The sequence below is a fragment of the Mustela lutreola genome, chromosome 16, assembly GCF_030435805.1.
Source record: "Mustela lutreola isolate mMusLut2 chromosome 16, mMusLut2.pri, whole genome shotgun sequence".
Classification (NCBI taxonomy): Eukaryota; Metazoa; Chordata; class Mammalia; order Carnivora; family Mustelidae; genus Mustela; species Mustela lutreola.
In genome coordinates this window covers 48,993,547-49,020,145 of record NC_081305.1, presented here as the reverse complement: position 1 = coordinate 49,020,145, position 26,599 = coordinate 48,993,547, and the positions used below count along the sequence as shown (strand labels likewise).

The window sequence follows — 26,599 nt, the reverse complement described above, 5'->3', positions numbered from 1 at the left end:
CATGAAACTGAGAAAATTATGGCCGGTATTTCTTCAATTTCTTCTTTGGTAACTCTCTGGTGCTTTCAGGTAACTTTTTCATATTTTCATATTCTGTGCAGAGTTTATATTTTTGTCTGTAGAATTGGCCCAGATAGCTCTAGAAAAAGATGCCAGAAGCTGTGGAGGGTAGACCAAGATGTTGGGGTAGAAGAGTGTAATGAATTCCTACCCAAATGCTTTCTGTAGCTCTCCAATAACAAATAACAGTATACAATCCTCTGTAGTTCATATATCCTCACAAATCTGAGCATCTCTGACCCCAGAAATGAGTGACACTTAACAGGCATCCACACTGCACCAACAGTAGGGTCAGTTGGCCAAGACTTGAGATACAAGTATTGTAAGAATTTGCTCAATGTTCAGGATTTTGAGCCCAACAACAGCACTTATGCTCAAATTGCATGTGGCAATTAGTTATTATGACATTGCAATTACTTAAAAATGCACGAAAGAACACTTTTTTAAAAAAAGATTTTATTTCTTTTTTGATGGAGAGAGAGAGATCGATCGAAAGTAGGCAGAGAGGCAGGCAAGTAGGCAGAGAGGCAGGCAGAGAGAGAAGGGGAAGCAGGCTCCCCACTGAGCAGAGAGCCCGATGCTGGGCTGGATCCCAGGACCCTGAAATCATGACCTGAGCCAAAGACAGAGGCTTAACCCACTGAGCCACCCAGCCCCCCCAAGAGTGCTTTTTGATACAGAAAGATGTTCACCATATAATGGAGAAAAATGTTACGGAGATTATGTACCGCATACTTCCATTTTTCTAAATTGTTTATTTAGGTGTAGAAATCTCAACCAGGATGTGAAAGGAAAATACATGAGTTTTTTTTTTCTTTTTTTAAGATTTAGTTTTTAAAAAAATAAAGATTTAATTTATTTGAGAGAGAGAGAGAGAGAGAGCACAAGCAGGGCAAGGGGCAGAGGCCAAGGGAGAAGCAGATTCCCCACTGAGCAGAGAGTCCAATGCAGATCTTGATCCCAGCACCCTGGGATCATGACCTGAACTGAAGGCAGATGCTTCACTGACTGAGCCACAGGCGCCCCAGGAAAATAAGTTTTAAGGGACAGGCTACAGACGTTCATAGTGTTAGCAGCAGTTCTGAGTTGTGGGATTATGGATGGTATCTTATCTCCATTTTCACTCGTTTACTCATTTCTCCAAAGCAAACTTTCTAATATCCTCTACTCTCTATTCCTCTGCCCTGATGTTTCTCCAAAGCCTTTTCCACCATTTGATAAACGATTTTACTCATTCATTTGTGTTCTCCGTCCACTTAAAAGTCAGATCTCAAGAGGCTAGGGAATTTTGTCTGTTTTGTTTTTTCCCCTGCTATCCCCCCGCGTGACTTTTCCTTCCAGGGCAGGCCCAATCCTACAGTTTTCTTGGTCCCCCATAGCAGGGTCCGTGTCCACCGTCGGGGGGCAGGACGGTGTCGGAGCCCCGCGGCCTGGCTGCAGGGGCGTCGTCTCATTCGCTGCCTCTCAACAGTAAGGATACTGATGACGCTCCCGCGTAGAAGGAGAGACATTTACTAATTTGCTGTCGTCACTGTGGGGATAGGACACGGTGGGGGTTCCCGACCGTTCTTCTTCCTCTTGCAAAACTTAGCACGAGGAAAACCACGCTCCTACGGACAGGCTCGAGGGCCGCACGCGGAGCCATTCCACGCTCACACGGACACAGCGTCGCCACGAAAAGCTGCACCTGAGCGCGCCCAGGGAGCCGGCAGCAGCACTGTCTTCTCGCCGCACCTGCCAAGAGGTAACTAGGGACGCTCCGGTCTCCAGGCGAAGGGAGGCGGAGTGCCCTTTCCACGCGCCTGCGCACACTCCCGCCCAGCTCCACCAAGCCCCCAAGCCCTGGGCCACGCCCCCGAGTGCCGTGCTCTTTAATCGCCGGCACGCACGCTCCGACGCCTGGGTTCCTCCTCCGGTTTTCTACAGCCCAGGGACACGCCCCGTCGGCCAAGCCCCGCCCCACCCCGCCCTTCTTGCCTAGGGCTCCTCCCCCTTACACCGCCTGCCTCGGGAGATTCGCCGCCTGCGCGCTCGGAGCGCGGACGTCGGACCGGGCGGCCCTTCGGGTGAGGGCGGTGGTTTCCGGGCGGAGGCCGGTGGGCTGTTCCCGCGGGTCGGCAGTCGGGGCCCGGGTACCGGGCCGGGCAGGCGAGGCGGGCCGCCCTGACCCCGGCGGTGTAGTCCTAACCCGTTCGCCGCCGCCGAGCCCTCCCTGCGCCGACTACATTTCCCAGAGGCCCGCGCGGCGCGGCGCGATCTTGCAGTCCGAGGGGCGGGCGCGGCTGGGTTGCGGCTGGGCGGGGCGAGTGAGGGGAGTGGGCGTGTGAGTGAGGCTGGACCCCAGAGGCCAGCGAGGGACCAGGGTACGCTGGCGGGAGTGTGAGAGAGAGCGAGAGAAGGGCTGTGCCTGCGCGTGGAAGGGGAGCGCGGGTGGGAGGCTCCGGGAGAGACTGAGCCGAGGGAGTGTGTGTGTGAGAGAGTGTGAGATGCCAGAGATGGGGGGTGTGTGACAGTGTGAGCTGCCAGGGATGGTGGGAGGTGTGTGTGTGAGAGAGAAAGTGTGAGGTGCCAGACGTGTGGTAAATGTGTGAGAAAGTGAGATGCCAGAGATGTAGGAGGTGTGTGTGTGTGAAAGAAAGTGTGAGGTGCCAGAGATGTGGGATGTGTGTGAGAGAGAGTGAGATGCCAGAGATGTAGGAGGTGAGTGTGTGTGTGTGTGTGAGAGAGAGAGAGAGAGAGCGGGAGAGAGAGTATAAGAGAGAGAGAGAGAGAGCGGGAGAGAGAGTATAAGATGCCAGAGATGTGGGAGAGATGTGTGAGAGAGAGAAAATGTGAAATGCCACATGTTGATGTGTGTGTGAGAGTGTGGGATGCCAGAGATGGTCAGAGGTGTGTGTGTGAGAGAGGGAAAGGGTCAGATGCCATACATGTGGGAGGTGTGTGTGTGAGTGTGAGCTGCCAGAGATGTGGGAGGTGAGTATGTGTGAGATAAAGTGTGAGATGCCAGAGATGGTGGCAGGTGTGTGTGAGAGACTGTGGGGTGTCAGGAGCATGTTGGTGAGTGTGCGAGGCTGCAGTCGGTGTGTCTGTCGTAGTGCAGGTGTCTGGGTGTGAGAGAGGGCACTGTGTCCTGGGTGTGTGTGAGATGGGTGCGGTGCAGCTACAGGGTGAGAGGCCAGGGTGTGTGTGTGTGTGGTAGGAGAAAGAAAACCTCTGGCCCAGTTTGGCCGCATGGAGGCCACGTCCTCAGATGGACAGTTAATACCCATCCTAACTGCGGTTCAGCCTGCCCGGGAAATGGAGTTTTCACTGGGGAGTCAAGAATTTTCTGGGCGGCTCTAGTGAGGTCACAGGTCACGTGGGCCTTCATCCCCGAAAGCAAGCCGAAGTGACCTGTGCACGACCCCTCACATTCCTGCTAAAGGGAAGTTACTGTGCCCGAAACAGTCCTGTCCTTTCTTTCTCTGGCTTCTTGCCCCACCGCCTTTCTAGAAAAATGAACGTTTCATGCAGCTCCTTGGAGCCCCTCTGCTTGCAGGGTGGGCGGCAGCCCTGTTCTGGAACTGATGAGTAGAGCTAATTAGATGTTTAAATTTTCCTCAGTTGGATTTTGTTCTTGAGCAGTTTCTATGTGTGACAGAAATCCCGACACAGATGACACTGAGAATGTGCGTGCGTGTGTGTGTGTGTTTGTGAGTGTGAAGTGTGAGGGGCTATTGTGTTTGTTTGTGTGACAGAGAGGAAAGCTGGAGACGTGCTTTTGTGTGAGACCAGAGCGAGCAGGACAGAGACCATGGAGACTGCAGATTGTCCCCCGAAGGCTTGCAGGTATAGCCTCGGTTAGGCTGCGGAGTGTGCTCGTGTGAGCAAGACAGAGAGGAGGGCGCAGTGAGCCGTGGTATGTGTAAGAGAGTAAGTTTGGGGGGGTGTGTGATGTTTGTGTTTCACCCTGTGTGTTTGTGCACAGGCCTCCGAGACCATGGTGAGTGTGACTGAGTGTGATGTGGCTTCCTTTAGGTGCTTGGGATGATGTCCTCTGTGGTCAGGAGGTCGACAAGATCTTAGGTTAGTGTTTGTGTGTCACACCGTGTGCTTGTAGCTGGCCCAGGGTGCTGGGTGTGTATGGGGACACTACTTGGAAGACCGATAGCACCAGCTTCTTGGTGTGTGTTGGTTTTCGGTGTTGTGTGTTGCTGAGGTAAGAACCCTAGAGTAGAAGCCCCTGCTCCCAGTTCAAGGATTCCAGTAAAAAGCAATGCAGGGAGGTGACTAACTAGAGCCCCCGACTGGAGCAGGTGACACCTTCAGTTCTGGGTGGCAAAAAGGAGGGGAAACCAAGGACTGAAGACTGATGAGAGTGAAGGTGGCAAAATCAGATGCTAAGTTGCCCCATTGTCCGTTGTCCCAGCCTGAGATGCAGGCCAGGCCTGTGGGGATTGGGTGGAGAATGATAACCCTGGCATCTGATGCATTGAGGAGTCAGATTTTTTTTTAAAGATTTTATTTATTTATTTGACAGAGACACAGCGAGAGGAAACACAAGCAGGGGGAGTGGGAGAGGGAGAAGCAGGCTTCCCGCTGAGCAGGGAGCCTGATGCAAAGATTTTCAAATTGTAGATTGTGTCAAATCCTGAAGCAGAGATGCGGAAAGGGAAAGAGCCACGTTTACCGATAAAAATAAGACCAAGAATGGGATGGCAACTTTTTGGAAAAAAGATTAAATTTAGGAACGCGAGCATAAGAGAAACAGAATTGTAGGTTGCAGTCCTTCCTGGCTGTAGGTGCCTAGACTGTTCTGGCTGTTTGGGCAGCAGTAGCAAGGAAAGCCGGGGGAAGAAGGGGAGGACAGAGTTTTTAGGCTGATGGTTCCAGGAGTGGAGAACAAGCCTCATCTCCTCACTGTCCTTTCTCTCTCTCCACGCCTGTTCTCTAGGACACTGCTGTTCTCCAGGAGAGAAATCAGCGAGGAAGGCTGGAAATGACTGTTGAACTAGTTAAAGCCATATCCCAGGTTAGTTATTTCCATTCTCATCTGTGAAAAGTCTTACTCGTCAGGACTTAGTAAGGCGTCTTTTCTTTTGAAAATTCTCTGATTAACAGTGGTTTTGACTGGCCTGGTTCCCACTTTCCCCAGAGCGTGCTAACTCAGGCTGCCTGATGGGTAAGTGAAACCGAGTGTGATGAGGCCCAGCGCCCTCTCTGAGTCCCCTCTTTCCACTTCACTCTTGGTTCAGTGTTGATGCCTGGGAAAAGATTTGGTTTCTGTTATGTGGAATAGAGTTGTCTCGGTACCAGTGAGTGGCGTTCCAAGTAAAATGTGCATTTGCTGGCCCTCTTCTGTTTTTAGAATGCATTGGAGTCATCCTTCAGGCTGAATTCTGTTCAGATCTCTAATTTTATCCTTAAGTTCTTAAATTTTTTTTTTGTTTAGCTAAAAAACCTTATTCTAGTCAATTTTTGGAAATTACATATATGATATCTATATCATGTATATATGAAATTCAAGACATAAAAGTGATTTTTTTTGCCTTCCAGATCTTAGGAGAAACTATATCATTCAGGGAATTCTATTCATACATACATAGGTTTTTCCCTTCTATGTTTTTATGGATCCTGTTTAAGAAATCCTTGTCTACCCCAGCATCTGTAGATACCAGGTTTTCTTCTAAAAGATTTGTTTTTACCTCTCATAGTTTTCTTGCAAGTTTATGTTTGATTTTTGTCATTTTTTTCCTGTGAGGATAAGGTCCAAATTTATATTAAGTTGTTACATTAAATTTAATTTACATTAAGTTGTTACATTAAATGTTTAATTTGTCCTAAATGAGTCAAGGGTTCCTTGTTTTCCCACTTGTCTCTCCATTTGACCCAGTGGTATTTGTTGAATAACTCATCTCTTTCTTTCTTTTTTTTTTTTTTAAAGATTTTATTTATTTATTTGACAGAGAGAAATCACAAGTAGATGGAGAGGCAGGCAGAGAGAGAGAGAGGGAAGCAGGCTCTCTGCTGAGCAGAGAGCCCGATGCGGGACTCGATCCCAGGACTCTGAGATCATGACCTGAGCCGAAGGCAGCGGCTTAACCCACTGAGCCATCCAGGCGCCCTAACTCATCTCTTTCTTAACTAATTTGGAATGCTCCCTGTATCTTATACTTGATTCTGTTGCTGCACTACATTCAGGTTTTTTTTTTTTAGATATTTATTTATTTACTATTTATTTGAGAGAGAAGGGGAGAGAGAGTGTGCTTGCACACATGCATGTATAAGCCAGGAGAGGAGCAGAGGGAGAGGAATAATAAATAAATTGCTGAGTGTGAGCCTGACTAGGGGCTTGATCCCATGACCCCAAGATCAAGACCTAAGCTGAAATCAAGTGTTGGAGGCTAAACTGACTGAGTCACCAAGGTACCTTGCACTACATTCAGTTTTACTTGTATTTCTGTTTGTTTGTTTAAAAAAAAAATAATATTTATTTATTTATTTGAGAGAGAGAGTGAGTACACAAGCAGGTGGGGAGTGCAGAGGGAGAAGGAGAGAATCTTAAGTAGACTCCATGCGTAGTGGGGAACTGGTTGCAGGGCGTGGTCCCAGGGTCCTGGGATCAAGCCCCACATCAGGCTCCCTGCTCAGCAGGAAGCCTGCTTCCCCCTCTCCCCCTTCCTCTGCTTCTTTTCCCTCTCTTGCTGTGTCTCTGTCAAATAAATAAATAAATAAATAAAATCTTTAAAGTCTAGATCTTTTTTACTCTGTATATTTCACTTATGCTCTAATTCTCTTCAATTTTCTAATCTGCTGTTAGGTTCATCATTGAATCATAGCTTCCATTTATTGCATTTTCAGTTTTATTTATTTTTTATATTATTTTTTAAAAAAAGATTTTATTTATTTATTTGACACAAGGGAGCGGTCACCTGTAGGCAGAGAGGCAGGCAGAGAGAGAGGGAAGCAGGTTCCCCACTGAGCTAAGAGCCCAATGCGGGGCTCGATCCCAGGACCCTGTGATCATGACCTGAGCCGAAGGCAGAGGCTTAACCCACTGAGCCACCCAGGCGCCCCACATTTTTAGCTTTAGAATGTCTGATTATTTTGTGTAATTCCCCATTTTCTGCCTAAATCCACCATTTCTTTATCCAGTCATTTATTTGTATTAGCTAGCATGGACTCACGCTTATTTATTTTTTACTTTTTTTTGTTGCTCAGGTTCTAGGTTTGGTCATTAGGAGCTCTTTTAGATACTCCTGTGTCCCAGTGACATACCGCATCATTGTGGGTTATTTTTGATTTGTTGAACACCGACTTTGTACTGCATATCTAGGTTCCTCCTGTGTACTTTGATGGAGACGGTTTACTCTTGCCTGTGGCGCGTAGCTGTGCTGAGATCAGCTCAGGCCTAGTGTGGTCAGGAGCTGAGATGATTAGAGGCAGGGCCTCAGTGCTTCTGAAAGCTGGGTTATGTCTGGTTCACCATCAGTTCTGGGGTGTAGTCCTTTCTTTGGGTTCTCAACCAAGAGCCTGGGGTATTTATTTACCAGAACCCTTCTTTGGCAGATAGTAGTATTCTGTGAATGAACAGTCTAGATTAGCATTTATTACCATTGTTTCTTCTCCTACATCATTCTTCAGAACTCTTCAGCTTGTCAGCTGTGAGCATTTTATCAATCTGCTTCTGCCTGGGGACTCTGAATAAAATTGCACTGGGTATATTGACGTCTTGGAATAATTTGTGGTATAAAGCACATTTGGGGAAATTTTTGCCTTGTCTTTGGGCATTTACAGTGTTTTGTAAGGTGGAAGGGCTAACATTCTTCCCATTACTCATCTTTTTCCAGAATTCCCTTAACTGTTCTTACAAGTTTATTTTTCTAGCAAATTTTAGAATTGGGAACTTTTTTTTTTTTTTTTAAGCTCTGCTGGTTATTTTATTTTATTTTATTTTATTTAAGATTTTATTTATTTATTTGACAGACAGAGATCACAAAGAGGCAGAGAGACAGGCAGAGAGAGGAGGAAGCAGGCTCCCTGCTGAGCAGAGAGCCTGATGCGGGGCTCCATCCCAGGACCCTGGGATCATGACCCGAGCCGAAGGCAGAGGCCTTAACCCACTGAGCCACCCAGGTGCCCCTCTGCTGGTTATTTTAAAGTTATTTATTGAGCAGATACTTTTTGACCTTGTACATGCCAGATGGTCTTTTAGATTCTGCCGGTACAGCAAGATTGACAAAGACCGTGCCCCTGTGGAACTTACTTTCGGGGTGGGGGACGGGGGGGTGGGATAGACATAAATAAATGAATCTGTATACATTAAATAGTGAAATGTGCAAGTCTTGGGACAGCTGGGTGGCTCAGTCAGTTAAGCATCTGCCTTTGCCTTGGGTCATGATCCCAGGGTCCTGGGATTGTTTCCACATCTGGCTCCCTGCTCAGCGGGGAGCGTGCTTCTCCCTCTCCTGCCTGCTGCTCCTCCTGCTTGTGCTCTCTCTTTGGCAAATGAATAAATAAAATCTTAAAAAAAAAAAAAAAGAAATGTACAAATCTTTATTTGTACATAATATTTTCATTTTTCTTGGGTAGATTAACCTAGAAGTAGAATTTCTGGGTGATACGGTAAATTCATATTTAAGTTCTTAAGAAACTGCTAAGCTGTATTTTTCAAAGGGGCTGTGCCACTTTACCTCCTTGGCAGCAGTGTATGAGGGTTCCCATTTTTCCATATCCTCTCTAAATTTGTTTTCTGTTTTACTAATTTAATTTTTTTCTTTTCTTTTTTTTTTAAAGATTCATTTATTTATTTGATAGAGAGCGATCACAAGTAGGCAGAGAGCCAGGCAGAGAGAGAAGGGGAAGCAGGCTCCCTGCTGAGCAGAGAGCCCGACGTGTGGCTGGATTCCAGGACTCTGGGATCATGACCTGAGCCCAAGGCAGAGGCTTTAACCCACTGAGCCACCCAGGTGCCCCACTAATTTAATTTTATTACTGTCTGTTGGTTACGTATAGATTTTCAAGTAGATAAAGTTTTAAATTCATCTCTTCATAGGTTTCAGTTGCTCTGAATCCTGAATTGAAAATATAGCCTGGGGGCACCTGGGTGGCACAGTGGGTTAAGCCTCTGCCTTCGGCTCGGGTCATGGTCTCAGGGTCCTGGGATTGAACCCCACGTTGGGCTCTCTGCTCAGCAGGGAGCCTGCTTACCCCTCTCTCTCTGCCTGCCTCTCTGCCTACTTGTGATCTCTGTCTATCAAATAAATAAATAAAATCTTAAAAAAAATATATATATAGCCTGAAAATTTGGGAGTTTAAAATTTAAGGCTTTTGTTGGCCTAGTATATGATGAGTTTTTGTTTACTGTGTATTGGGGCATACCAGAAAGCTAAAAATGGCATTACCCAGACTCCTTTGCAAATAGGGTCTGTATATGACTTATATATGCCATGTAGAGGCTTCCAGTACAATGTGTGGAAAGCAGAAGTTAGCAACAGGAAGTAGCAGCAAAGTTCAGGGAAATAGGATTTTAAAGCCAAAATAGTGGCAGAGGCATTTGGTTGTTCTGGGGGCAGTTCTGGCTGAAATTCCTACTGGTCAAGTCCTAGCATATTAGGTGCTTTATCTGTGGGTGACACCGGACGGAGAGTGGGATTTTTGAAAAACACCATCTTGATCTAATTTAGGCTTTTCTCCTGATGTATAGCTTTTGCTTGTGTATCATGCAAACTTTGCTCTTTAGTCCTTCTGGAAATCCCATATATTATTTGATACCTTGCAGTAAATGTTTTTCTTCTTAAAAAATAATTACAATCTCTTCAAATAATATAAATTAGAATTTATTTAGGGGCGCCTGGGTGGCTCAGTCATTGTGCATCTGCCTTTGGCTCAGGCCATGATCCCAGGGTCCTGGGATCGAGCCCTGCATCAGGCTCCTTGCTCTGTAGGAGGCCTACTTCTCCCTCTCCCACTCCCCCAGCTTGTGTTCCCTCTCTCGCTCTCTCTCTCTCTGTCAAATAAATAAATAGATATTTAAAAAAAAAATAGAATTTAATTTAATATAAGATTATCAGTAAAAAATAAGAATGCATATAAAGATACCTATATAAACACTGGGAAAATTCTGATGGTGTACATACCAAATAATTAGCCAGAGTACCAGGATCACAAGCAATCAAATTCATTTTTCTGTGGGAATATCCAAAACACCTAATTTCCTTACTAGTGACCAAATTATACTAAATATTGGAAAGAATGTGGCTACTTCTGCTTGCCTTGTTAAATTCATCTGAATGCATTTGGTTTTATAAGAACATGGGAAATGATGGGTAGCAGCCAAAATGGCAGCCTCAACTAACTAGAAGGGGCAAACCAAAACTCCTGAAAACCAGTAGCTCACAGTGAATCTTAAAAAGAATATATAATACCAGGGTGCTTGGCTGGCTCAGTCAGAAGATCATGAATTCTTGATCTTGGGGTCATGAATTCAAGCCTCATATTGGGTGTAGAAAATAAAAATAGGGGTGCCTGGCTGGTTCAGTGGGTTAAAGCTTCTGCTTTTGGCTCAGGTCATGGTCTCAGGGTCCTGGGATCGAGCTCCACATTGGGCTCTCTGCTCGGCAGGGAACCTGCTTCCTCCCTCTCTGCCTGCCTCTCTGCCTACTTGTGATCTCTGTCTATCAAATAAATAAATAAAATCTTTAAAAAAAAGAAAAATAAAAAGAAAATAACAGGAGCACCTGGGTGGCTCAGTCGATTAAGCGGCTGCCTTTAGCCCGGGTCCATGGTCCCAGGGTCCTGGGATCGAGCTCCGCATTGGGCTCCCTGCTCGGCAGAAAGCCAGCCTGCTTCTCCCTCTCCCACTCCTCTGCTTGTGTTTCTTCTCTTGCTGTGTCTCTGTCAAATAAATAAACAAAATCTTTTAAAAAATAACAAAAAATGTTAATACTTTTATTTGAAAAATACACTAAATATTTCTCAAAGGTCTGTATATCTTCTAAAGTCCCATACTTTGAATATCTTTGTATCATGCCTTTGTTCTAAACTTAAGTGTTCATTGTCAAAAAGCAAATTAAGACATTCTTTGTATAGCTTTGTCTTTATATAGAATACAGTTACCATTGTCATTGGTGTGCAATGCACGAGCATGAAGATTTTTCTTTTTGATGGAAATAAACAAATCTGAAGATGAAAAATGCCCATATTTAAAAAAATTTCTTACAACCTGGTGGTGATTATAACTGGACATTTATTTTTCTCAATGCATTTAATTCTTTAAGAAACTAAAAAGTAGGGGGGGGGCACCTGTGTGGCTCAGATGGTTAAGCAACTGCCTTTGGCTCAGTTCATGATCCTAGAGTTCCAGAATCGAGTCCCACATCGGGCTCCCTGCTCAGCATGGAGTCTGCTTCTCCCTCTGACTTCTCCCTTCTCATGGTCTCTCTCTCATTCTCTCTCAAATAAATAAAAATAAAATCTTTAAATGGATAAAAAGAAACTTAAAATTAGGGGTGCCTGCGTGGTGCAGTTGGTTAAGCATCCACCACTTGGTTTCGGCTGAGGTTGTGATCTCAGGTTAGTGAGATTGAGCCCTACATCGGGCTTTGCACTCCGCATGGTATCTGCCTAAGACTCTAAGACTCTCTCTCCTTCTCCTTCTGTCCACCCCCACCCCGTGCTTGCTTGCTCACTTGCTTACTCTCTAAAATAAAGAAATCTTGGGACGCCTGGGTGGCTCAGTTGGTTAAGCAGCTGCCTTCGGCTCAGGTCATGATCCCAGCGTCCTGGGATCGAGTCCCACATTGGGCTCCTTGCTCCACGGGGAGCCTGCTTCTCCCTCTGACTCTGCCTTCCACTCTGTCTGCCTGTGCTCGCTTTCGCTCGCGCTCTATCTCTGACAAATAAATAAATAAAATCTTTAAAAATAAATAAATAAATAAAATAAAGAAATCTTTAAAAATATATTTTAGGGGTGCTTGGGTGGCTCAGTGGGTTAAGGCCTCTGCCTTTGGCTAAGGTCGTGATCCTGGAGTCCTGGGATTGATCCCCGAGCCCTGCTTCGGGCTCTCTGCTCAGCGGGGAGCCTGCTTCTCCCTCTCTCTCTCTGCCTGCCTCTCTGCCTACTTGTGATCTCTGTCTGTCAAATAAATAATTAAAATCTTAAAAAAATAAAAATAAATAAAAATATATTTTAAAAAGAGACTAAAAATTTTATTTATTCAGTTTCAGTTTGCTATTGTCTTAAGCATACAGGTTTGTTAGACTCAATATACAAATTGAATGTGTTATAGTCTTAATGCTGTGTGATTTCTCGTATTATTATATAGTTTATTCTGGTGTAGAATGTCATGCTAGTTCTTAATGGTATAGAATGAGAAAATTGCACTTTAATTATATTTATTGTTTTTATTGTGTAAGAAAAGATAAAATCAGCCCCATCAGTCCAGAAACCCCTTCTCTTCTGAAACAAAACCCTTCTAGGATTTCATAGAGTACCATTTGCAAAATATCAGTTTAGATAATCTTGGTTTTTAAAGGTTCAACCACAGATATAAGCCATTCCTTGAGGCTCTTATTTACTGCCCTGTGGCCACCTGTCCGTATTTCCACGTGCCGACAAATAGGTTAGCATCCTTGCATAAATGCAGTTTAACACTTTAGTAAATACTATTTTAGGTTGGAGCTTCATATTATAAAGGTTTAATTTTTTTTTCTCCCCCAAGGGCTATTTCTCACATAAAGTAGAAATAATTTAAAGCTTCAACTTGGAGTTATGCATGAAATGAGCATTGGTTGATTAAGAGTGTGTTTGTGTCATTTCAGGACTTGGTTACATTCAAGGATGTGGCAATAGACTTTTCCCAGGAGGAGTGGGAATGGCTGAATCCTGCTCAGAGGAATTTGTACAAGAATATGATGTTGGAGAACTATCAGAACCTGGTATCACTGGGTAAGAATATTTTCCCCTCTACAGAATTTAGAATTACGTTAGGAAATTTTTACATTTTTATTTATTATTAAAATTCCTTTATTTATTTATTTATTTTTTAAAAAAGATTTTATTTATTTATTTGACAGACAAATCACAAGGAAGCAGAGAGGCAGGCAGGGTGGGGGGAGCAGGCTCCCTGCTGAGCAGAGAGCCCGATGTGGGGCTCGATCTCAGGACCCTGAGATCATGACCTGAGCTGAAGGCAGAGACATTAACCCACTGAGCCACCCAGGCGCCCCATTATTAAAATTCTTTTAAGAAAGATTTTATTTGAAAGGGAGATAGAGTGAGGGAGCACGAATGGGGTGCAGGGGCAGAGAGAGAGGGAGGAGCAGACTCCCCGCTGAACAGGGAGCCCAACTCAGGCTTGATCCCAGGACCTGAAGATCATGACCTGAGCTAAAGGCGGATGTACAACCATCTGAGCTCCCAGGCACCCCGAAGACATGTATTTCATTGATGAATGAACAATGCATCTGCAGTGCTTCTCTGAGAAGCCCCTTTTATCCTGCTTGTGGTTCACTAATCTTGAAACTTAAATATATCTCTTTAATCAAATTTGAATAATTTTGGTGTTATTTCTTCAAATAATTTTCGCTGCTGTCTCTCCTGGTATTTCAATTACAAGTATATTAGAACCTTTGATATTATGCTGTAGGTAGCTGAAGGTCTGTTCATTATTTAAAATGTTTTTTCTTTGTCAGATTAGGTAATTTCTATTGACATAACTTCAAATTTACTTCCACTTTTTGTGTCTTCTTTAATGTCATGTTAAGTCAATGTGGTGAATTTTCAAAAAATATTTGTTTATTTATTTGAGAAAGACTGAGCATGAGTAGGAAGGAAAAGGGAGAGAGAATCTCAAGCAGACTCTGCACTGAGTACAGAGCCTGATAGAGGACTTAATCCATGACACTGAGATCAGGACCTCAGCCAAAACCAAGAGATCGATGCTTAACCAATTGCACCACTGAGGCACCTCAAATGTAGTGAATTTTTATTTATTTATATGTATTTATTTTTTGTCGTGGTTTTTTGTTTTTTGTTTTTGTTTTTGGTACCCCAGCTGGGACATGAAAGTAGTGAATTTTTTTTTAAGATTTTCTTTTTATTTATTTGACAGATCAAGATCACAAGTAGGCAGAGAGGCAGGCAGAGGGAGAGGAGGAAGCAGGCTCTCCACTGAGCAGAGAGCCTGATGTGGGACTGGATCCCAGGACCCTGAGATCATGACCTGACCCAAAGGCAGAGGCTTTAACCCACTGAGCCACCCAGGTGCCCGAAAGTACTGAATTTTTAAATCTCAGAGAGTATATTTTTCAATTCTAAGCTTTGCACTTGGCTCTTTTTTTATAATGTCTATTTCTCTGCTGAAAAATTCTAAGCATGTTCTCCTTTATGTTTTTGGGTATGGATATAATAGCTATTTTTAAATACCAGTCTACTAATTCCAACATCTGTGTTATTACTGGTTAGCTCTTCATTAATTACTTATTTTTCTGAGTGTGATTCACTTTTTCCTCTTTCTACTTAGAGGTAATAATTCTGGATTTTATCTCAGACACTATAAATGATACATTGTAGAGGCTATAGATTCTGCTATATTCCTTTTTTTTTTTTTTAAGATTTTATTTATTTGTCAGAGAGAGAGAGGAAGAGAGAGCGAGCACAGGCAGACAGAATGGCAGGCAGAGGCAGAGAGAGAAGCAGGCTCCCTGCCGAGCAAGGAGCCTGATGTGGGACTTGATCCCAGGATGCTGGGACCATGACCTGAGCCGAAGGCAGCCGCTTAACCAACTGTGCCACCCAGGCGTCCCTGTTATATTCCTTTGAAGAGTTTTGTTTTCCTTTTTTTTTCTTTTTTATTATGTTATGTTAGTCATCATACAGTACATCATTACTGTTTGATGTAGGTTCCATATTCATTGTTTATGTATAACACCCAGTGCTCCATGCAATCCGTGCCCTCCTTGATACCCATCACTAGGCTCACCAATTTTGCACACCCCCCCAACCCTCATTTTGTTTCTCAGAGTCCACAGTCTCTCATGGTTAGTATCCCCTGATTCGCTCCCCACTTCGTTTTTCCCTTCTTTGTCCTAATGTTCTCCATGCTATTCATTATGTTTCCCATATGAGTGAAACCATATAGTAATAGTCTTTCTCTGCTTGACTTACTTTACTTAGCATAATCCCCTCCAGTCCCATCCATGTTGATGCAAATGGAAGGTATTCATTCTTTTTGATGGCTGAGTAATATTCCAGACAGTTAACTTGACTCAGACTCCAAACTCTGTCTCTAGGGGCTCTTTACAATACATCAGTTACTGGCTGTCTGATGATCCTATGTAAATGCTGGGCAGAATTTCTGCCCCAATTCCCTTAGAAAATTGTTTAACTTTATTATAGAGTTGACTGTTGGCAGTCCCACTAGACTATGCCAGAAGCTTTATATAATCTGTCTCTAAAATGTTTTACCCTTTGATCTTATCATTCGTGTTCTATCATTCCACCAGTATTAAGGAACTGACTTATAGTTCTGAAATGCCCCAAATATGGCCAATTTTTGTGTTTGGTTTTTTGTTTTTTTTTGTATGTAGGTCTTTGCATCTCTAAGCCATATGTGATCTCCTTATTGGAGCAAGGGAAAGAGCCTTGGGAGATGAAGACAGAGATGACAAGAAGCCCATTCCCAGGTGAGTGTGGGAGAACCAGATAGGGGAATCCTTTCTAAATAATGGCTCAGCTATTTTCAAAGGTGATACTTTCTCCTTTCTTATGCTACTTAGAGACTCTTTTCAAGCTTTCTAAGCCTGAGGAGAAAATTGAAACTTTGCTCCTTAGGATAGGCTCCCCAAATGTCTAGATATCTCTTCTCTCTAATAGCTAACTCAGTTTGCAAAAATCTCTATCCAGCTCTTTCCCGTCCCCTTTCTTTTTGCCATTTAGACTTAAATAAGCTGCTCTGTTTCTTAAATCTTAACTCCTAAATTAGGTGCTACTAGAAAATCACAATATTTCCTGCTGCTTGAAATCTTTCTTTGCTTTTCTGTTGCAAATAGGAAAGACCTTACCACCCCTTATGTATCCAGCTCCATCCTACTTCTCTTAACTTATCCTCTGTGATTTTTTAGCTTTTTCACTCTACTTTAGGGCAGAGTTTTCTAAATTATGAGATACCCAGGTATTCAGATATGTTAAAGGTATGCCAACTGTGAAATCTCTAAACCTTGAGAGACCAGGTGTGGTCAGATGCAGTCTGAGTTCCATCTTTGGTTCCTTCTGGACTGCAGGCAGTATCATTCTTTAGTCTCTGTTTGCCTTACAGATGTTGATGAGTCCCGACAGTACAGTTGAGAAGCTCTTTACTTAATTGTTAGTCACCTTTTCTGAACTCACCAAGCTCTTTACTGATTCAGGCTTTTGCGCCTCCTGATTTCTCCGCCCACTATGCCCTTCTCTTGGCTGTCTGTCCATGCTTGACTCTTGTTGGGTTTGGCCAGCAAACCCTGAGTCAGCGAATGAAAAGAGTACTCTAGACACCTTGGTAGGAGAAAGGAGAAGCCTGGGGACCAGATGCTCTAGTGGCAAAGAAAGGTCCAGAGCCAAACTCTGCCTCCACCTTTATTGTGAATGTTATTAATACAACAAGAGAATAAGAAAAACAAGAATGAATATGAAGCTGTAATAATCAGAACAGTGGTATAGGGAGTGTCATGTGAATAGAACAAGCTGTGCTTACGATAGGCACGTAGACTGGGAGTGCATGGGGTGTGTGACCGCCAAAGATACATGTTTCTCCTAAGACATGCATTTACTCCCTGGATTAGTGCATTGAGCCACAATGAGGATCTGGCTGTTTTCAACCCTAAAACCCTAAAGGGGGCTCAGTTCTCTAGACTCACCTTCTTTGTTTTCCAACTAGTTTCATCCCAGGAGGCATGTGTTTATTAAATCTTATCTAGCCAGGCACTGTGAATTCCCACAGACTCTCTGGCCAGAGCTCAAACATCATCTCATCAGAGGCCTTCTCTGACCACCTTCTGTAATGAACATTCCTTATTTCAGCTCAATTACTTTCTATCAAGCCAGTTTATTTTCTTTGTAACACTCAGGAAAGTGTATAATTAACCTGCTTATGATTTGCATGCTTATTTTCTGCCTCCCCCACTGAACTGAATGTTCAGTTCAGGGAATGTTGAGATCATAGGTGATAATTTTGCCTTTATGAAATTCTCCTTCCACTTCCATAACAGGATTTGATCTTTACATTTTGAGATGATTTGGATCCTTGACTTCCAGGGTCCTCCAAATAGCCAAATATTGGAAGGGAAATTAGCTCCGCTTAGATATACTTTATACTTTGGTTACATAGGAATCTACCACCTCCCTTAAATTGGGAAATGGAGGAACTTCCCTGATAAGAAGTAATCATTGGCCTTATGAAGAACAGAACAAGGAAAAGGGGTTGAAGCCTATAAAATTGGTGGGATATTGAGTCACAGTAGAGATTCAACTCTTAGTAAGTGAGTAAGCTATCTCGGCATCTGTGTGGAGATGGGCCAAAAAGATAAGGGACAACCATGTTTCCCATGGGAGGTTGTGATGTTGAGGCTACCTTCATAGGAAGAATCCATGGTGTATCCAACTTTCTGTTTTTTCTGTCCAGTATTTCTCCCCTCAGTCATCTCTGTAAGTAAAACAGTAGGTAGTAGGTACATTGAACTCTCATGGCCTCAATTCTAGAATTACTGAGGCCTGAGCATTAGGAGGGAAAGAAGGAAGTAGGAAGGGGTAGAAAGCTTGTTAGCACTTCAGAGCCCTTCTGAACTGCTTTAGGAGATTTGATCTCTTCCATCTCTGAACTTTAATACTAGTTTTACTTTTTACCACCTGGGCTTTCACTTGATATTTCATGTTTTCTTCTTTTACTTTCTTTGTTGGTCTTGCCTTTCTAATCCCTTTCTGTACTCAAGAACAACTGGTCTTTTATTACATTAGTGTCCATAGTGCTTGACACATAGTAGAAAACTGCTTTAGAGAACATTGGATTAGTCAGTAATTTACTATGGATAAGATTGGAAAGGAAAGCACTTTCTCTTTCGCCGTTTCTTGTTTTTTTTTTTTCTTTTTAAGATTAAAAAAAAATTATTTATTTGACAGAGAGGGAACACAAGCAGAGGGAGTGGGAAAGGGAGAAGCAAGTTTCCCACGGAGCAGGGAGACTGATGTGGGGTCATGACCTGAGCCAAAGGCAGATGCCTCACGAATGAGCCACCCAGGCGCCCCTCTTTTGCCCTTTCTTTCTTTCTTTCTTTTTTTTTAAAGATTTTATTTATTTATTTGACAGACAGAGGTCACAAGTAGGCAGAGAGGCAGGCGGAGAGAGGAGGAAGCAGGCTCCCCGCCAAGTAGAGAGCCCAGTGTGGGGCTCGATCCCAGGATCCTGAGATCATGACCTGAGCTGAAGGCACAGACTTAACCCACTGAGCCACCCAGGCACCCCCTTTTGCCCTTCCTTGATGCCAGCCTTTTCCCTGAAGTTTTCTCTTAATATCATCTCTTCAGTATAAATTTCTTTATGCTTTTATTTAGAACTTAAAAATGTTTGAGTTTCTGTGATATATGTAAAGTGACTTAGTACTCGTGTTTAAAGCATATTATTCCTACCCTGAAGCCTGTATTTTATCTCACAAGGCAAGAAAGTTATTTTAAGTGGCAGTGAAAAGAACTTCATAATAGTAATACGCACCTACATATATCATTATGAAACCAGTTTATTCAAAAAGACTTATGGCAAAACCCCATTAAAATGTGGCCTGGGAAGTGATACTCTTCGTAGGCTGGTGACAATGAGAACATGAATGGAAAAATGCCTTACTATGCAGCCTGAAGTTCAGGGATCTCTGAGAAATGAGGAGCTCACTGTATGAAACATGTAGCAATGGTACATAGAAATACTGATTTCTGGTTATGAAAAGATTAGGCATTTACCTAAACCCCAAGAGAAGTCATGAAGCATAACAGTTTTGTGGTTGCTGGGAATCTGTAGAAATTTTTGATCAGCAGTAGTTATGTGATGATATTAATATTTAAACAACATTAACCTACCTGTATATGCAAGTCAACTAGAAGTGGGAAAGAATAGAGTAATGGTATTTAATTTATAGTCTGTTATGTTAATATAGGATTAAAAAAAGACAGTATTATTATTGTAGCCTACTTCTCTAGGACCTCATTATCCTGCATTTAATTCTCTTTTCCTACATTTCCTACATTATCCTACACTTAATCACTTTTTCCATGTTTCCCTGAGCTCTGAAATATACTTGCATATTTTTCAGTTTAAGTGCTGTTACATAATAGATTTTGCAGGATTCACTATTTTTTAACCACCCTGTCCACATTAAATATTTCCCTTGTTATAGCCCATGATAAAGGAAGCACTGGCTTTTTTGTTATCTTTCAGATTCGGGATCTATATATGAGAGACAAAAATTATTTCTGAAGCAGTTCATGTATGATGATGTGTTAATGGAGAGAATTACAACCTATGGACTTGAGTGTTTTACTTACAGAGAAAATTGGAAATGTGAAAGTCTTTTTGAGAGGCAGTTGGTAAGTCAAGATGCATTTATCGGGCAAAAAGTAACCACTTACGAGAAAACCCTTACTAAGGAAATAGATCACAATTATAACAAGTCTGGGAAATTTGTCTATCTAGGCAACATAGAAGAAAATGTTTATAATCACAAGTCAGATAAGAAAAGCTTTTCCCAAAATTCCATGGTAGTGAAACACAAGAAAGTCTATGCAGGAAAGAAACTTTTTAAGTGTCATGAATGTGAAAAAACCTTTACCCACAGCTCCTCCCTTACTGTTCATCAGAGAATTCATACTGGTGAAAAACCATATGAATGTAAAGAATGTGGGAAAGCCTTCAACCAGAGTCAGCACCTTGTTCAACATCACAGAATACATACTGGTGAGAAACTCTTTGAATGTAAAGAATGTAGGAAAGCCTTCAGCCAAAATGTGCACCTTATTCAACATCAAAGAATTCATACTGGAGAAAAACCATATAAGTGTATGGAATGTAGAAAAGCCTTCAGCCAGCCTGCACACCTTGCTCAGCACCAGAGAATTCATACTGGGGAGAAGCCCTATGAATGTAAGGAATGTGGGAAAGCCTTCAGTGATGGCTCATCCTTTGCCCGACATCAGAGATGTCACACTGACAAAAGACCCTATGAATGTATTGAATGTGAGAAAGCCTTCAGGCAGAACACATCCCTTATTCGTCACTGGAGGTATTATCATACTGGAGAGAAACCTTTTGATTGCATCGATTGTGGGAAAGCCTTCAGTGATCACATAGGCCTTATTCAGCATAGGAGAATTCATACTGGAGAGAAACCATATAAATGTAAAGTGTGTGGGAAAACCTTCAGTTATGGCTCATCCCTTACTGTCCATCAAAGAATTCACACAGGAGAGAAGCCTTATGAGTGCGTTGTCTGTGGGAAGGCCTTCAGCCATCATGCTTCACTCACACAACATCAACGAGTGCATTCTGGAGAGAAACCTTACGAATGCAAGGAATGTGGGAAAGCCTTTAGACAGAGTATACACCTTGCTAGTCATTTGAGAATTCATACTGGCGAAAAACCTTATGAATGTAAAGAATGTGGAAAAGCGTTTAGCATCAGTTCACAGCTGGCTACTCATCAGAGAATTCATACTGGAGAGAAACCTTATGGATGTAAGGAATGTGGTAAAGCTTTCAACCAGAGGGCACACCTTGCCCAGCATCATAAAATTCATACAGGAGAGAAACCTTATGAGTGTAACGAATGTGGTAAAGCCTTCAGCCAGACTACCCGCCTTATTCAACATCAGAGAGTTCATACTGGAGAGAAACCCTATAAATGTAGCGAATGTGGAAAGGCTTTTAGCGATAGCTCATCCCGTTCTCAGCATCGGAGACTCCATACTGGCCAAAGGCCCTATGAATGTGTTGAATGTGAGAAGGCATTTAGAACAAAATCATCCCTTATTTGTCATCAAAGATGTCATACTGGGGAGAAACCTTATGAATGTAGTGTGTGTGGTAAAGCCTTTAGCCATCGTCAGTCCCTTACTGTTCATCAGAGAATTCATTCCGGAGAAAAACCATATGAATGTCAGGAATGTGGGAAAACCTTCAGCCAGATTGGACACCTTAATCTACATAGAAGAATTCATACCGGAGAGAGATCTTATGAATGTAAAGAATGTGGAAAAGTCTTCAGACAAAGCGCGCACCTTAGTCATCATCAGAAAGTTCACTCTGCAGAGTCGTCTCAGGCCTCCAGCTCTTCCTCACCCCATATGTCACCAAGCCCCGTAGATATATCTGCTAGATATTTTTGGAATTCATCCACTCCTTTCAATTCTCATTGTCCTACTCCCAAACACAGTCATTTCTCCTGGACTGTTCCAATATAAAAACTGGTCCTACATCCTGTGTTCTTCCCTTCAAGTTCGTTCTTCACACAACTGCCATGGTGGTCTTTTAAACATGTAAATGTAATTAAACTACTCTCTTAAAACCCTGGTTAGGAAATTTAAACTATTTGATGCCTATAAAGTGCTTAGCATAGTGCCTGACCCAGACTAAGTGCTTGATAAATGTTAAGTCAGTGTCATTCAGAGTCTGTTTAAAAATTATTTTTAAAGAGTGAACTCTGGAAAGCAGTATATCAGTACTGGGAGAGTATAATAATTTTGGAACTCAAACTACATCTTAAGGTGGATAATGAGGATTAGCATGTGTAGTATTTTTAAAGTTTGACATCAGAATAACATAGTGGCTTTCTTTTGATTCCAAGGCTGTATGTCTTTGTTGGTGCAGAAATTTAGTGTGACCTGGTACATAGAATATGTTTTAGGAAGTATCTAAAGCTCTGGATAAGACTGAAACAAAAGAATTAGAATTTATTGGGAAGAATATAAGACTATAGTTAATTAAGGCAAAGAAATAAAAATTCCTTATTATTTAAAACTGAAGCAATAGAGAACTGGAATAGTTTACCCCTATTTTAAGACACCTGGATTTACAGATTAATTCTAAGCTTTCAAGGAACCACTAATCACACTGTTGTAGAGTGTAAAGCATAAAACTAATTAAACATAATTAAAACATAATACTTTGTAGTATTTGGAATACTTCTTTCATGAGGCTAATTTAGTTCTGATATCAACCCCCCCAAAATGAAATGGTAGTTCTGTGTAGAAAGGAAATTATTAATCTCTGCTGAAGAACAACAGAGGTTCTGAATAAATGGAGAGCCACACATGTTTCTAGATAGAAGTTTCAATATTGTAAAGATGTCTACATTCACCTAATTCCAGTCATGATAACTGTAGGATATTTTTACATTGACAGTTTGGTCTGAAATCATGTGGAGTGTTAAGTAGGCAAGCATCATAGGAAATTTTTGGAAAAGATGATATGCCCATGAATTCAGTGTATTGCAAAGGTAGTATTTTTTAAAGTTTCTATTTATTTTTAAGTAATCTCGAAATCTAGTGTAGGGCTTGAATTCACATCCCCAAGATCAAGAGTCATATGTTCCTCTGACTGAGCCAGCCAGGTGTTCCACAAAAGTGGCATTTTTGATATATCAGTGGGGGATATGGATTACTTAAATGGTGTTTGACAGTTAGTTATCCACCTAGAAGTAAAAGCAGAGCTACATTTTACTCCTTACAGAGAAGTTCCCTGAATCTGGATTAAAGATGTAATGGAAAACACAAAATTCTAGAAGAGACTATAGAATATTTGTATCCCTTTGAGTTTGGGAAGACTTGGTGGACACAGAGTCTAGAAGCCATGAAGAGAGTGACAGGAAGGAGCATGTAGAAGATTTAAACCTTTTGCATGGTATAAGGCACTATTGCAAAGTTAAAAGGCACATGATAGGCAGGGAGAAATTTTTAAAATATACATATTACATACTTCTAAAAAGTGCTCTTGAAAAGCAGCAAGGATAAGATACAGTTTGAAAATCACACCAACAAGCAACTCACAGTTACAGAATATGAAATTGTCAAATAAAATAGAAGTTCCTAACTACAATAATGATCTGATAAATTAAAAATTTAAAAAGTCCTTGTCACTAACATAAATCAGCACAAATTTTATGGATAGTATCTAGTACTGTTGCAGATGTGAGAAATATATTTTTGTACATTGGGAAGATAAATCTTTTAAAAGCCATTTTAGAAGCTAATGTGTTACTGTCAACATTTTAAATGTAATCACTTTGCTGCAATTCTAAATCTCGGAGTTTATCTTCTTGAAAAGCACAAGCGCAGAAATATAGATGCGTAAGCACATTTATTATAGAAATGCAAGAAATTTGGAGCAGCTTAAATGTCTAGCACTAGTAAGCTAGTTAATCAATTAAATTATAGAAAATTCAGTAGATTACACACTCACTGAAAAGAATGAGGTAGATTTTCGTACTCACAGAAAGACATAATTTACTAACTGATGGTGTAATTTTCATAATGATAATATGATTGTACGGTTATACATATCAGAAATTTATAAAGTTAAAATTAGGAAAATACAAACATATCAGTCAGCTATTTTGTTTTTGTCTACAATACAAATTGAAAATATGCACACAGAGATACACATAGACTTTTCCTCTGGGCTGCTCTGATGTCGTTTGGTGAGGTTTTGTGTTGTCAGTTGTACCTAGTTCCCTTTAATCCAATCAGAAACTCTCTCCTCGGGACACAGGAGGAGGCTGTAAATGAGTCCTCCTTTGGCCACAACTTAGGATACTGCCAGCGCTTCTGCTGCTCTGCTCACTGCAGAGAACAGGTCTCTCATTCTTCCCAAGTTGGGTCTTATTATTATCTTGTGTCCACTTTAAAATGAGATTAAGTTTTTTTGCTGTCAACCAAAGAAACCTAACCAATGCAGAGATTGGTATCCTTGAAGGGATTTCAGGCAAAACATCCTGAGAAAAGGTGGATTAGTATTCAAATAAAAAATGTGGTTATTGGATGAAATGAAGCAAAGGATTATAAGGTTCCTCTTCGTGTTTTGTGCCATCCAAGTAGCATGCTTTAATAGCGACAGTAAAACAGCTAATCAGCTGTGGTTGAGATAATTTTTAGACCAGTCAGAAAGATAAGAAATGCCAGTCCAAGGGGTCTGTATGATGCTTGTTCATAATGGAATTGGAAAATATAAAGCAAAAGCAATAATGACTTTTTAAAATTTTTGCTTTAAAGTATGGACTAGAACACCCAGCCATTTTGGTAACATGATTAAAAGAAGCTCTGTAGCTCTGTGATTGTTAAATATCAAAGAATGAGCTACAATGCCAAGTGAATTCACAATTTTGGCAGATTTCTTAAGTAACTTGTTTGACATTAAGGGACATCTTTGATATCCTGGTTACTGGAATGAGGATTTGTGGCAGAATTTGGGGATTTTAAAACTCTTAAGCCCATAAGAAATCTTAAGAAACCATGCCAACTAATTATCCTTTGTCTGAAATAACTGGGAATGAAGGTTAAAGGTTAGCCTCTTTCCTTTGTAGCTCACCAACACTATGGCTTCTTTGATTTAAAAAAGAAAGAAAGAAAATCTGATTCTAAAGTAGCCTAGAGGTTGATATAGGAGGTTAGGGAAGGGTTGAGAGACTCTGCCAAGTATCAACATTTATATCAGATTTAAGAAAATGGCTGCAAAAATGGGTTTTCATAGGGCTTGACCTCAGATACTGGATTATAAAATTTTGAACTGGGCTGAATTTACACTATACACACAGGGTATTACATATTTGATGTGCTAATCTGCAGTTTATTGTTTTTCTCATAATTTTCTGGGTAGATTCATGCAAATCTCATAAGGCTAGACTGAAACTAAATGATGTTTAAAGCACAGAAATGACTTTGCCTGATATACAGGAAGGAACCAGAAAATTTGGGATGCTGACCTTGCTTTCTCATGTCTGAGTTTCTCACTTGCCTTGTCATTAGGCTTCCTGAGAGAGGGCCAAAATGCCTTTCCTTGAACCTGTGCCATGAGGAAAGCAACACTACCTTTAGAGAGTACTTTACTTGCCAGCCTTAGGATGTTTGGCATGCTGGGAAGGGGGGCTGCTCTTGGAAAGGGATTTCTGATCTCCAGCAAGGGTAGCTGCCCAGGGAATGCTGAGCCCTAGCAGCAACTCTCCGGAAGCAAAGTTGATTTTGTGGTGCACTTGGGCAGGCTCGTTCTGGCTTGTAAGAGTTGTTATATTTTTAGAGATTTTTTGAACTGGTTACTAAAAGGTATATATGTATGTGTGTATAGAAATACATACATGTTTGTACTGGGTAACATGTAACCTGTATGTATTATATACATATGTTTATAGGTTATTGTCTAAATTTTTACTATAACCAATAAGTTGTATTAAACACAGACAATAGTTTGGAAACTGAGTTTTGAGCATTTGCTATATTTTATTTATGACTAACGTTTGCAGGGGGGGACATACCACATAATTGTTGCTACTTTGCTTCTCTTCCCAACTCCGCATTCGGTGACAACATGTTAGCAACTTTGACTCAAATATGATGGGAATCTTTAACAGCATGCACCACAAATCAAGGCTGGTTGACTTTAAAAGTTGACAGTGAAAATGTTAGTAAATCAGGTTACTAACCTGTACATTGTGTCATGTCTGTACATTGTGAATTATGCAAAAAGTAGAGGAAATATTCCTCTAGTACTCAAAAGCTATTACTTAGCAAAGAGCTCACTCAGCCTGTCATTGACATAACGAGCAAAGTTCTGACCTATGTCCTCAGCTTGTTTCACTTTGATCTTACTCTTTAACGTAAATGGAAATATCAAACGACATTGTCAGAGTTTTACCCATTTGTGTTTTAAGCATAGGTTGGTAAAAGTCAACAAAGGCATTCTAAGAGAATCAACTGCTATACAGAATTGACAATCCAAGAGGCTTGCATTTTCCTATCATTTGTCAATGTGTGCTACACATCTGTAACATTACAATAAACTTCCTGCATGTAGGATGCACACACTTGTTTCCCTTGGGAAGCTTCATGTCAAATTTTACCAGCATACCACCGATGGTCTGACAGATTGCTGACTGTGATTGCTCATCTACAAATGAAATCAATAGTCAGCTGCTGAAAGTTTACTTTGTTACTTGTCTAAAAACAGTTCACATCTGGTCTCGGAGGCCGCAGTCCAGTTATCACCCATGCTAGAAACTGCCTGTCACCCTGTTCCCAGATCTGGGTGTGTGGACAGGAGGCTGGGTACTCCTGAAGAAAATCTTCCTATAACACCACTATGACTTTTACTCCTACAGTTCCCTAAAGAATTGCAGCGATTTACCAAGGTAAGTGCATATTAAGGGAAGGAAATAGCATTTTTTTAAAAGATTTTATTTATTTATTTGACAGAGATCACAAGTAGGCGGAGAGGCAGGCAGAGAGAGAGAGAGGGGAGGAAGCAGGCTCCCTGCTGAGCAGGGAGCCCAATGCGGG

General features: G+C 41.7%; 1 protein-coding gene across 1 annotated transcript; it reads left to right on the top strand.

Annotated features, from left to right (window-relative positions):
- The first annotated feature begins 2,047 nt into the window (after window positions 1-2,047).
- Window positions 2,048-25,522, top strand: ZNF471 (zinc finger protein 471). The gene is given in 6 exon segments (XM_059152283.1): window positions 2,048-2,126; window positions 4,994-5,071; window positions 12,862-12,988; window positions 15,631-15,726; window positions 19,500-21,205; window positions 21,207-25,522. Coding segments are annotated over 5 exon segments (2,175 nt in total). The 5' UTR covers window positions 2,048-2,126; window positions 4,994-5,038; the 3' UTR covers window positions 21,420-25,522.
- The last annotated feature ends 1,077 nt before the right edge of the window (window positions 25,523-26,599 follow it).